At 37.0% G+C, this 12,529-nt stretch overlaps 7 protein-coding genes across 7 annotated transcripts; 3 read left to right on the top strand and 4 right to left on the bottom strand.

Moving 5' to 3' along the window:
- Positions 1-162: 162 nt before the first annotated feature.
- CPD1 (2',3'-cyclic-nucleotide 3'-phosphodiesterase) lies at positions 163-825 on the bottom strand (the record flags this gene model as incomplete). Its single annotated transcript, XM_003676764.1, has 1 exon — positions 163-825. The coding sequence occupies one exon, from the start codon at positions 823-825 to the stop codon at positions 163-165; it is 663 nt and encodes a 220-aa protein (XP_003676812.1).
- A 57-nt stretch (positions 826-882) lies between these two features.
- On the top strand, positions 883-2,856 carry BRF1 (transcription factor TFIIIB subunit BRF1; the record flags this gene model as incomplete). Its single annotated transcript, XM_003676763.1, has 1 exon — positions 883-2,856. One exon carries the CDS (start codon positions 883-885, stop codon positions 2,854-2,856), a length of 1,974 nt encoding a protein of 657 aa, XP_003676811.1.
- A 1,346-nt stretch (positions 2,857-4,202) lies between these two features.
- CDC123 (cell proliferation protein CDC123) lies at positions 4,203-5,324 on the top strand (the record flags this gene model as incomplete). Its single annotated transcript, XM_003676762.1, has 1 exon — positions 4,203-5,324. The coding sequence occupies one exon, from the start codon at positions 4,203-4,205 to the stop codon at positions 5,322-5,324; it is 1,122 nt and encodes a 373-aa protein (XP_003676810.1).
- Positions 5,325-5,444: 120 nt separating this feature from the next.
- On the bottom strand, positions 5,445-6,731 carry YAP1802 (Yap1802p; the record flags this gene model as incomplete). Its single annotated transcript, XM_003676761.1, has 1 exon — positions 5,445-6,731. One exon carries the CDS (start codon positions 6,729-6,731, stop codon positions 5,445-5,447), a length of 1,287 nt encoding a protein of 428 aa, XP_003676809.1.
- Positions 6,732-7,139: 408 nt separating this feature from the next.
- Positions 7,140-7,589, top strand: MPC3 (mitochondrial pyruvate carrier; the record flags this gene model as incomplete). Its single annotated transcript, XM_003676760.1, has 1 exon — positions 7,140-7,589. The coding sequence occupies one exon, from the start codon at positions 7,140-7,142 to the stop codon at positions 7,587-7,589; it is 450 nt and encodes a 149-aa protein (XP_003676808.1).
- Positions 7,590-7,825: 236 nt separating this feature from the next.
- Positions 7,826-9,109, bottom strand: LSC2 (succinate--CoA ligase (GDP-forming) subunit beta; the record flags this gene model as incomplete). Its single annotated transcript, XM_003676759.1, has 1 exon — positions 7,826-9,109. The coding sequence occupies one exon, from the start codon at positions 9,107-9,109 to the stop codon at positions 7,826-7,828; it is 1,284 nt and encodes a 427-aa protein (XP_003676807.1).
- Positions 9,110-9,361: 252 nt separating this feature from the next.
- Positions 9,362-11,668, bottom strand: SDA1 (Sda1p; the record flags this gene model as incomplete). The annotated part of the gene is made up of 1 exon (XM_003676758.1): positions 9,362-11,668. One exon carries the CDS (start codon positions 11,666-11,668, stop codon positions 9,362-9,364), a length of 2,307 nt encoding a protein of 768 aa, XP_003676806.1.
- Between the last annotated feature and the right edge of the window lie 861 nt (positions 11,669-12,529).

Below are 12,529 nucleotides of genomic sequence, written 5' to 3'. Positions count from 1 at the left end.
GTGGAGGAGTATAAGAAGAATAGTTGATAGTGCCACCCTTAAAATCCTCCATTAATAATGCCAAAAAAAAATAGTAAGTGGAAATTGAAATAACCAATGAGATGCAACTAAAACTGAATATAAAGGAAACCCTTATTTACTTATTAACTAAATGCAGCTAAATTAAATAGTAGTAGCTCCTAACACTTCCCATTCTTCAATAGGCCCCTCACAACGAACAACTTTGAAAACACCCGGTATTCCCCATGAAATATTAGCTGGAATTCTATCAAATTCCCATTTAGGATTTAATGAACCATCCACTAAAGTCATCCTTACATCCAGTGTGTCCTCTATCCTTTGCTCTATAGTCTTACTGAACGCCGGGCTTATACGTGATATCTCAGAATATAGTAATGAGACATGAGGCTTGAATTCATCGCGAACCCAATTCGATGCCTTTTCTCTTCTTATGGAATCATCTTGATCCGATTCCACAAACATTTCTCTCATTATTTGTGCAATACTTATCAAATAACTATTTAATTGACATTCTAATATAATCTTCTTGAAGAATGTGCGTCCAATGGAACACTTCTGAAAAGTAATCAGGGGTGTCCCATCATCAATTAGCGAACTCTTAATGGAATTCATGGCTGCCACACACGACATCAATATCTTATTAACCTCATCTGTATTGGGTGCACTCAAATTAGTCACTACAGTAACATGTGGTTCAAATACAGGTGAATCAGGGAACAGTGTCTGGAGTGATTGGATCAACAAGGTGAGTGTTTCGTATGCTGGGGTCCCGGGTGCCGGACAAAACCATAATGCCACTGACATATTTCTTTTCTGTTTAATACTTTACAACTGAATCAAAATGGTATTCAATCTAATCTAATGTTCATGTTACAACCAATATTATATATTTCATTTCATTGTCCCTCTTTTAAATATGACGAATTATTTTCCCGTCGGCTTCCGTCGGGTATGTTTTTCAAAGAAATTTCAATTTCAATTTCAAATGTTAATTCAAAAATATCAACAACGGAAAACCATCGACTTAACTTCAAGAACCACATCAAGCCAAACAGAAGTATAATGCCTATCTGTAAGAACTGTAAGGGTACGGACTTTACAAGAGATCTCAGCAACGCAAACAACGATCTAGTGTGTCTGTCATGTGGTGTGGTCTCCGAGGACAACCCCATAGTCTCCGAAGTCACCTTTGGTGAAACCAGTGCTGGTGCAGCAATGGTCCAGGGGTCCTTCATCGGTGCAGGACAATCGCACGCGGGATTCATGTCTCACGGTGGGTCTTCAGCGTTAGAATCGCGTGAAAATACTCTGAATAACGCTAGAAGAAAGTTAAGAGCCGTGTCTCATGCATTGAATATACCTGAATATATTACAGATGCCGCCTTCCAATGGTATAAGTTGGCTCTGGCTAATAATTTTGTTCAAGGGAGAAGATCACAGAATGTTATTGCGTCATGTCTTTATGTCGCGTGTAGGAAGGAAAAGACTCATCATATGTTGATTGATTTCTCCTCGAGATTACAAGTTAGTGTGTATTCCATTGGAGCTACTTTTTTGAAAATGGTGAAAAGGTTACATATTACTGAATTGCCATTGGCAGATCCATCCATCTTTATTCAACATTTTGCTGAAAAGTTAGAATTAGGTGACAAGAAGATTAAGGTGGTCAAAGATGCTGTAAAATTAGCTCAAAGAATGTCTCATGATTGGATGTTTGAAGGGAGAAGACCCGCGGGGATTGCCGGTGCATGTATTTTGTTAGCATGTAGGATGAATAACTTAAGAAGAACTCATTCTGAAATTGTTGCCGTATCTCATGTAGCAGAGGATACTTTACAACAAAGATTAAACGAATTCAAGAATACCAAAGCTGGGAAGTTATCCATTCATGAGTTTAGGAATACTGAAACAGATACCAATGATATGGACGCTGTTCCTCCGTCATTCAAGAACAATAGATTGCAAGAGAAGAAGATTAAATCAGCTTTAGAAAAGGATGAGTTACTGGAAACAAGCGAAGATGCCATTAACAAGAATCCAATCTTGTCTCAGGTCTTGGGGGAGCAAACTTTATCATCCAAGGAAGTGTTATTTTATTTAAAAGAATTTTCCAAGAGAAGAGAACGTGTTGTTCAAAGAATTAAATCCACTCATGGTATTGATAACATTGATGTTCTTGGAGCTACATCTAAATCATCAGTGTCATCTGATAAAGAGGAGGCATCTACTGTTAACGATAACAATAGTGAAGGTTCGGATCATGACTCCAATTCCAACTCTGATTCTGAATCGGCTGATACTCTAAGAGGGAAACATTTTCAAGATGCCATCGATGGATATTCATTGGAGAAGGATCCTTATAGACCAAGAAATTTACATTTGTTGCCAACGACAGAATCATTATTATCGAAAGTAATTGATGATCCTGAAAATTTAGAAGACGTAGATGATGAAGAATTAGAAGCTCAATTATTAGACGAAGAGGCTTCAAAATTAAAGGAAAGAATATGGTTAGGTATAAATGGAGAGTACTTATTGGAACAAGAAAGTAAGAGATTGAAAGAAGAAGCAGATATGGTCACAGGTAATACAGCCAATAAGAAGAGACGCGGTGGAGGTGGAGGAAGACGTAAGAAACCCAAGACTGAGATCACTACTTCCAATGCTACCGGTGTACTGGCTCAATTGACAGACAGAACTGGTTTGCAAGCTGCATTGAAGGCTGCTGAAGAAAATGGTGATTTTACGACTGCTGATAGTGTTAAGAACATGTTACAAAAAGCAACATTTTCCAAAAAAATCAATTATGATGCTATCGATGGTTTATTTAGTTGAAATTTCAGCTTTAATGATGCAACAATTGCCCATAAACTTCAAATTTTCGAATTTATGAGGATACTTCCAATCAAGCGTGAGTATCCGACCGACATAAAGATCCATGGAGAGAAACTTTGGAGGCCATTGTCAAATTACATCTAAGCAATAAATCTTCTGGTTACCATGTAATATCAATCAGCTCAGATGAAGGCGGAGGGTAATACTTTTTTGAAGGAGACCTTGAGGTATGCTTTAAAAAAAGCATGTAGGATACATTTATTTGGAAACCCTGAATCCACAATAGTTTGCCTAACGCTGTTTGAAGTGAATAATAGACGGGAAATGATCTGGCTACAGCTGTGTCAAAAGATGACGACAAGGAACTTTAACTCAACAGCGACCTTAATCATTCGGTCTAGTTTTGATATTATCTTAGAATATAATTATACAGCCATCAGTATATAGAATAATATTATTAGATCTCTCAAATCACTGAATCCCCTCTTTGATTAATGATTAAACCTTCTCCTTAAAACTGCAGTCTTATTAAAGGATTAAGACATATAAACATCTAGGGGTTACATAATTTAATATCCTTTAGTTTCATTCATTCAAAGATTTGAATGCAATATATGCCATTTTGCTTGGTGAGAGTACCTTACCATCGATTCTCATGAGATAATAGAAAGTTGTGATTGTGTTTATGTTCTCTGTCGTTCAACGTTCAAAACTCCGAGAACGCGAAATCTCGATTTGATTTTAACAAGCTACAATAAAAGCTTCGTTGTGTCTCGAATCCACATCATATAAATATTGTCTGTTTCGATAGCCATCGAACATCTACTTGAACGGATAATAAATATGTTTCTGATTCCTCATTTCAATTATTTTTTTTTATCTTCATAGTAGAATATCAATTCTTTCAGATATTTTCCCTGGAGAATTTATTATAATGGGACTGCTTCGAAGTACCAACTCCATGGAAACCAAAAATCCTAGAAAGGTAAGTGGGTACCGGTAGCTATGAAACAACCTTAAACATCCTAACTTCTTCCTGTAAAACTGCTTATTGGCTATTGAGTGTTATAAACCTACGTTAAATTCATTTTCCGTTTATAACAAAATCTAACCACATCCCCATATAACCACAAATCCCCATCCAACACTCTCATATTGAATTTTTAGTGAATGGTACATTTGACAAACACGTGAGGATAATATTAGTCACCATCATTGACTAGGCGAAATCGACACATTTTTTCCAGAATTTTTCAGAAAAAGCTATATTAGTTAAATAGAGATGAGATGAAATGGGACAAGAAGAAATAACACCAACAAGACAGCGAACCAAGAAGATAACATAGATGGTATTAGAACAAGATCAACAAGAGGAGGAGAAGTATACTACTCTAGTGGACATTCCAGTGACCAAAGCTCAAGTTGAAAATTGTACATTTTCACACTGGCATCCCAAATTTAAGAAATACACTCCCAAATGTGTTATTATACCTTCATTACCTGATTCATTTATACAGTATTTAGAGCAAGACGGGATCAAGTTGCCCCATGATGAGAAATCATTTTATACTGAGAAAATAACACCCACAGAGGATAATGAGTATAGTGATTGGGATGATGAGGAAGAAGAACTAGAGCAAGAGGGGAAGAAAAGTCAAGATATCGAACCATTAAAAGATTTTCCCGAGTTGCATAGTAGAATAAAAGAGATTATAGCTGATATGGGGGCAGTAACACCTAAATTGAATTGGTCTGCACCAAGAGATGCCACATGGATCTTACCTAATAATACAATGAAATGTAATGAAGTTAATGAAGTCTATCTACTATTGAATGCATCTAATTATATAATGCATGATTTACAACATGCTTTTGATGGATGTATAGATGATGGTAAGAGTGCTACTGATAAACCTTTGCAATATGAACTTATATTAAGAGAGTGGTTTGACATTAACCCTGCATTAGAATTCCGTGTCTTTGTCAAAGACAAGAAAATAGTAGGTGCTTCACAACGTGATTTGAATTATTATGATTTTTTGAATGAACTTTCTGATCAATTAAAGGATCTGATTGAAGAGTTCGTGGAAGATATCATTGTGCCTCAATTCGAAGATGATTCATTTGTGGTTGATTTATACATTCCAAGACCATTCAATAAAGTATTCCTAATTGATATCAATCCTTTTGCAAGAAAGACAGATTCACTTTTGTTTTCGTGGAACGAATTAGTGCATATTGAATTGAGTGGTAAGGATTATGAACTAAGACTATTAACTGAAAATAATACAGGGAGATTTGCTTCAAAGGAACACTCTGAGAATCAAGTACCCAGAGATTTGGTTGATGCAAGTTTAAACCCTGATGCCATCAGAGAATTGACTCAGAAATGGAAAGATTTACTATCTAGACAGAACGGATCGGGAAGTGATACTGAAAGTGAAAGTGAAAGTGAAGATAAAGTCTGAATGATACATGTAAAAAAAATGTATAAATTAATAGATGATTTCCGTATATAGACTAGACATACATACAGTATAATATAATGCGAGTCGTTGAGTCACATGTTATAAAAGTTACATTAAAGCTCATATGTTATTGTATCCTTGAGTGTAGGGTTGATTCATAAAATTCTGTTGCTGCTGTTGCTGTTGCTGTTGCTGCTGCATTTCATGTTGCATTAAAAATGGGTTGTTGGTCGGTGTAGTTACTAACTGCTGAGGTTGTAAAGTTTCAAAGGTAAACATCCCTGTGTTATTTACATTTACATTTGCAGTACCGTTGGTTAAGTTACCTGTCCATTCCGGAGTGAAGGGATTATATGATTGAGGTGATGCCATGGATGATATTCTGGTGTTAGGGGTAGTTAATTCGGGAGTAAAGGGATTATTTAAAAATCCCTGTTGTTGTGGAACTGTCGGTGTTCTTAAAGATTGTTGTTGCTGATTACTTTCTTGAAGTTGTTGTTGTAAAATACGTTTTTGTTCTCTAATTTGTTGTAGTCGCTGTTCTGCAGCGGACTTACTACTGTTATTTGTATCATTTGTTTTCAATTTATTAATATTTTGGGATTGTGACTGTGGTTGTTGTTTTGTATTATGCAAATGATCTTCTAAAGATCTAATCAGTTTTGTTGTAATATGTTTGATAACAGGAATCTGCATACCAACAGACTTCCCGATCTTCAAATACGCCACTACATCTTCAGTAGTATCGACAAAATCCTTATATACAGTCAATGTCCATTCAGCATCTTTGTAATCCAAATCGAAAAAGGATTCTAGTAAGTTAATGACACCTTCATTCAATACATTATACAAAGCCAACAAGTCTTGAATCAATAATTTGAAGGCATACATCAACACTGGATTATTCTGTAAATCATAGCTGGAATATCTATTTCTAACCAGGGTTTTAATAATATCCAAGATAGATTCTACCATCTCTAAACCTAAATTGTTATCTTTGTTTAAAAACACATGAGCATCTCTAATGAAATCCAGTTTATACTTACCGAATTCCCTACACCTAATTTTCAAATAATTATCGTACCTTTGTAAAGCTACTAAATCATTTTGAGACCATTTACTTGAATTTAAGATCCTTTCTAAATTGAAAAATTCTAAATTCTTGGCGAAATAACGTAAAGTAACACCTTGTTCCCCAATGGAAATCATCAAATGGACCACAATCAACGTCTTATAGACCACTGACCAAATATTACAATTATTAATACGAGCTGTCAATTGAGATACAATCTGTTCGAATTCCATCGGGTTTGCCGTACCCAAGAGGATCGGATCCACATATTTTTGCTTGGGAGGTGCCATCTTGACCTTAGTCGCACCTTTAACCAACTTATTGTAGGAGGTCATCTTTCAGATTTCGAGTTTCTTGGCTTGGAACAATGGACACTTTATAGATTTCCAGATAATCCCTATTCATATTATTTTCAGGCTAATTTCAGTTCATTGTTTCTGGTTGTTTTTTACGAGTGAGGCAATAATTTTCACGAACACTTGGCGTTCTGGCCGGGTAGTTTATTATCCATATTTCAGTTTCCGAAAAGAGATAAATTTAATTGTTCCGCGGAAAAATGAATTTGGCGGCGCTATCAAAAAATTAAAATCCGGGGGTTGAAATTACGTAATTTCTTATAAGACCGTTAAATGTACAACGCCTTTTCTATAAGAACAGAGCAACAACTTGGTTGGTTGCCTGACCTTACAACTCCAATAACCATCTATATCTAACACAAGACAACAACAACACACAATACAACAATGTCTACGATAAACATGTTCTTCAGAAGGGTGTGGAACTCACCTACGGGCCCCAAGACAGTCCATTTCTGGGCCCCCACGCTAAAATGGTCTCTGGTTATTGCAGGTTTCAACGATATGAAGAGACCAGTAGATAAATTATCTGGTACACAAAACCTATCATTATTAGCTACAGGTTTGGTTTGGACCCGTTGGTCCTTTGTCATCACTCCCCGGAACTATTTGCTTGCCTCGGTGAATTTCTTCCTTGCCGGTGTTGCAGGATTCCAAATATCAAGAATTGTTAATTTCAGATTGAAAGAAGGTGATTCTAAGAAGCAAGTAATGGACTACATTATTAATGGTTCAGATTCCTTGAAGGGAAGATCGAGTGGAATGATGGATGTCGCCACTACGGGCATGAAAGTAGGGTCTTCCAACGCCACCGATTTAACTTCCATATCGCATTGAAATTTGGACAAATCTTAACGAACCTATTACGAACTATATATTCCTATTTCTAGCATTATTTTACCTATATTCAAATAACTTAAATATTCTCCTTTTCCGTGCCTGAACGACAGGAAAATACTATAACATTATTGTGTTTTCTTCTGCACTCTCATAGAGGGCCAATGTTTTTTTTTTGAATATTGATTATTTATAGATATATATATATATGAAAAGGTAAGAGCAAGGTTGTCCTCTCACCTGGAAGCATAATGAGTGGAGGCTAACTCAACTGCCTTCTTGGCAGCAGGATCTAATTGATCAAAGGAATAAATTTTTACACCGGAATCCTTAATAATCTTTTGCCCCTCTTCTAAATTAGTACCTTGTAGTCTTGCTACAATAGGTACTGTAACACCTAGCTCCTTAGCGGCAGCAACTAAACCCATAGCAACAAAATCACATCTAACAATACCACCGAATATATTAACAAAAATGGCATCGACTTTCTCATTGGATAAGATTAATTCAAAACCCTTCTTAATAGTTTCTGGAGTAGCACCACCACCACAATCCAAGAAATTAGCTGGGTCTCCACCATACAATTTAATAACATCCATGGTTGCCATGGCTAAACCAGCACCATTGACTAGACAACCGATATTACCTTGTAATTTAACAAAATTTAATTCATATTTCTTAGCTTCAACTTCATTAGGATCCTCTTGAGATAAATCTCTCCATTCATTATAAATTTCACTTTGTCTAAAGGAAGCATTGTCATCGAATCCAAATTTAGCATCCATACAGGCGACAGCAGGTTTACCTTCATGGTTTACAATTTCACTTATAGGATTGATTTCAATTTGAGTAGCATCCTTTTCTTGGAAAATCTTATACAAATTCTTAACCATCTTGGCAGCATCTTCAATCAACCCGTCTTGGAATCCTAAATTTTGAGCCACTTTATGCGCAATGACATCATCTAATTCCTTACTGGAATTTTCCACATAAAATTTCTTGATGGAATCAGGGTTTTCCTTGGCAATGTCTTCAATGTTCATACCCCCATCTTTGGAGACAATAATTAATGGTTTCCTAACTTGTCTATCCATCAAGATAGACAAATAACTTTCATGTTTAACGTCACATTTTTCTACAATAAATACCGAGGAGACAATTTTACCCTTAGCACCTGTCTGTTTAGTTATCAATTTCTTACCAATCATCTCAGAGGCAACTTGACGAGCTTCCTCTGGTGTCTTAACCATATGAACACCACTCTTATACCCAGATTCAAAGTGACCCTTACCTCTACCACCAGTTAGAGCTTGTGCCTTAACGACCATATCTTTGAACCCTAACTGTTTAGCAGCCTGGAATGCCTCATCTGGCGTGAAGGCGACTATACCTCGAGGTGTCCCGACGTGATAACGTTGAAGTAACTCACTAGAACGAAATTCATGAATGGACAGGTTCCTCTTGACCTTGAGGATCGGTGTTACTTTGCTGAAATTTGCTTTAACTGTCTTGGAAAACATCTTGTTTGGACGGGTCCTATGGGAAACAGAACCAGAATGCCCATGTTACTCCAATTCGACAGGTCTCCTTATATACATTCCATCGAGTAAACATCAAGACGGCTTTTCCTGTTTCCCCGACGGAGTTTAATCGCCCCCACACTTCAGTTCGGATTTACGAGCCGTTAACAGCGACGTCACAAAACAATAGTAATAACGATAATAACGATCATAATATTAATATACAAGGCTGTCTATCTGCATAGCGGTCAATCAATGACCCTTCTTCTTTTGCTTCGTGATGTGTGCACGTAACACCTTCTGCTTGTCTCTTAGCGACATCTTTTGCTTCCCTCTCACTGCTCTCTTATGGATCGCCATGACAAAGTTCTTTCTTCTCTCCTTCTCACGATTCGTGGTGGAACGCTGTTGATCACGTTTACCACGTCTACTACCGAACTTCTCACGTCCCTCACGGCCCTCCATCACCTTAGCTATTCTTTCCTCTCTTGTTTGCTTGTACTTGATTGGACCCGTTAGTCTATCCACGTCCACTATATCCTCACCATGATTCTTATTCACACCCATAATCTTCGATACGTTTTCCTCCGTACGTAACTCCTTCAACTTGGCGAAATCAGCAGGGGTCAAGATTCTTGTGGAGGCTAATTCTTGGAATGCTGTCTCAGCATCTATAGGCGCCTCCTTGGCATTTTCAGCATCATCATCGTCACTTAATTCAAGATCTGAATCACCTTCATCCTTCTTCTTTGTTTTCTTCGTCTCTTCACCATCACTATCATCCATATTAACGTCATATTCTTTATCACTCTCCACAGTGACCCAGTCACCATCAATATCAGATCCATTTTCTTCATCATCGTCACCATCCACTTCCCAATTAGCGGCGTTACTTTCATCCTCGTTAACGTCCTCGCCACCTTGATCACGCTTCCATTTGGCTAATAATTCGATACCAGCAATACCTTGTGTATCATTTTGAATACCAAATTGTGGTCTCTTAGATCTGCCTTTACCCTCTCTTGCCATCGCTTGTAATTCCAAAGAGGCTGTCTTACCACGATCTTTCTTCTTTAACATTTCAGGGGCCACTTCTCTATATAATGAGATTAAACCCTTAGCAGCCATATTGACACCCTTAGCTTTGGAACCCTTATATTCTACTAAGTCTTGTAATAAAGTTTCTTCAATTGCCAATGGAGCACGAGAACATATTTCTCTAATGGTATTTAAACCAGCAGCAGCCACCTCTGAGGCAACACCATCTGATACAAATTCATCTGCAATCTTTCTCACCATAACGTTTAACACTTCAGGTGGAACCATATCATGAGAAGCTTGAGCACAGGCAGCCATAATCTTAGTCACATCTCTTTGCTTTGGTGTCAAATATTTTAAGAAAAAGGTATATATACCCAAAACAGTCAACTTATGGGTACCAATAAGACGTGATAACAATTGCATAATGTGTATTTTTTGTTCCATATCAAACTTATTACTTTTCTTCCCTGAAAGATGTTCTTTAAATAATCTTTCAGCAAACCCTTGTGGATCTCTTAATAAATGCATGGCACTGAAATTCAAATACCCATTGGATCCATCATTACCATTAGCATTCTTCTTATTCTTCTTCTTCACAGTCTTTATAGCATTTTCTAATTTCTTACCACGCTTACTAGATTTCTTATTAATTTGTAAACGATGTCTTAAAGCTGTCACATCAATTTCATCCTCATCATCAGATTTTTCTTCGAAATTCTCTTCACGTTCTCTATCAGCATCTAAGAAGAACATAATACCACTTAGAGCAATCTTAACGTCATCATGTAGAGCAGATTGAGTCATGATTTCCACAGTTCTTGAATCATCCCAAATACCTCTTCTCCATAATTCACGAGTCAACTTGGCGGCCCAAATACCTTTAGAATCACCTTCATCTAATAAGTTGAAACAAATGGCCTGAGTAGATTTATTCAATTTTTGATTCTTGGATCCCACGTTACAACTTCTCATCAATGAAACAACACCCTTGTATACCAAAGATCTTAATTCCTTGGCATGTGAGTTAACACCAAGAGAATTACCTTGGTTTGAGTAGGCAACAAGTAGAGGGAATAAAGTTTGAATCAATTCTTCAGGTGTAATGACACCTTTGTTACGTAACATGGTTAATGAAGTCAATATTTTTTCTTTTAATTCAAAGGGTAACATTGTATGATGATCTAATAATAGTTGTCTTAATTCATTGGGGAAATTAGCGGTTTCCTTGGGGAAACATGAACACACCTGGGATACAAAACCAATCAATTCGATTAATTGGGCGGTGGACCCGACAGCGTTCTCGGACTCGACAGTCATATTGACGGTGTTTGAACCGGTCTCGATACCGTTGACGGTGTCACTACCGACACCTTGAAGCAAGAAGATATCTCTTAGAGACTCATAATGTGCGTATTGTTGTAGGAATTCTTCATGGTAGGATTCAGGGTCTCTCTTGACCAGGTTCTGCAACAATATAATGTTGTTCGGTAACGTGGCAGCTCTTCCTTGCTTAGCCATCCTTGATATATGTGTGTGTTATCCTTTCGAGTACCTTGAAGCTTCGACACAGTATCTTACTATACATAAATATGAAGTGCTTAAATTTTTCGGTTGCGATGCGATGAGATGCGATGAGCTGAAAATGAAAAATTTGAGAAAAGTTTTAAGTAGGACCGTGGAAAGCGATTTTTGGAAGTTATACGGTTTTGTTTGTAACTCTTCTTACTGATATAAAAGTGTATTTTGGAGAATAAGAATCAATAATAAGATTATTTGTAAATAAGTCCTTGGATTCAGGCTTAAGTTGGGTCAAATCCTAAGTTTTTCCCCACTGATGATTCACATCTTCCTTGAGTAGCTCTACAAAATCGAGATATTTATCACGAATAGGCAATCAGCATGTCGAATATAAGAAAATGTGTGCGCTTGCAACCTGACAGAAAACAGTATACTTAGCTGCCATATTTGAATTCCATATCCATTTCTTTCATATTATACAACAACAAACTATCAGAGAATTGTTTTATTTGTTTTGCACGTCATCACAATTTAGCCGCCGAGCATTACTTGAAGATGAGATGAGAGCAGCATAACTAACTCCCCTCCTCTCCTTGAATTGACTGTTGACCAAAGATTGAAGTACACTATCCCATCTGATACTGAACTTCCCAGCATCTCGAATCCCTTTCTGTTTCATGTAGGTAACTCCAGTGGTAGTAATGGCGAACAATAAATATCTCACAGAGAACACGATTCTTTGACGCAAAACACCTGTAATAATTAGCAAACCTCCAAACAGCTCCATATTGGCTGAATCTTTCAGTTTCTCCAATGCTGTGCAGACACATTTTATTTTGCAAGTATCGTTCTTTCCTTCAC

This window comes from Naumovozyma castellii, chromosome 5, assembly GCF_000237345.1.
Source record: "Naumovozyma castellii chromosome 5, complete genome".
In the NCBI taxonomy this organism is placed as follows: Eukaryota; Fungi; Ascomycota; class Saccharomycetes; order Saccharomycetales; family Saccharomycetaceae; genus Naumovozyma; species Naumovozyma castellii.
This window is presented reverse-complemented; position numbering and strand designations above follow the sequence as displayed.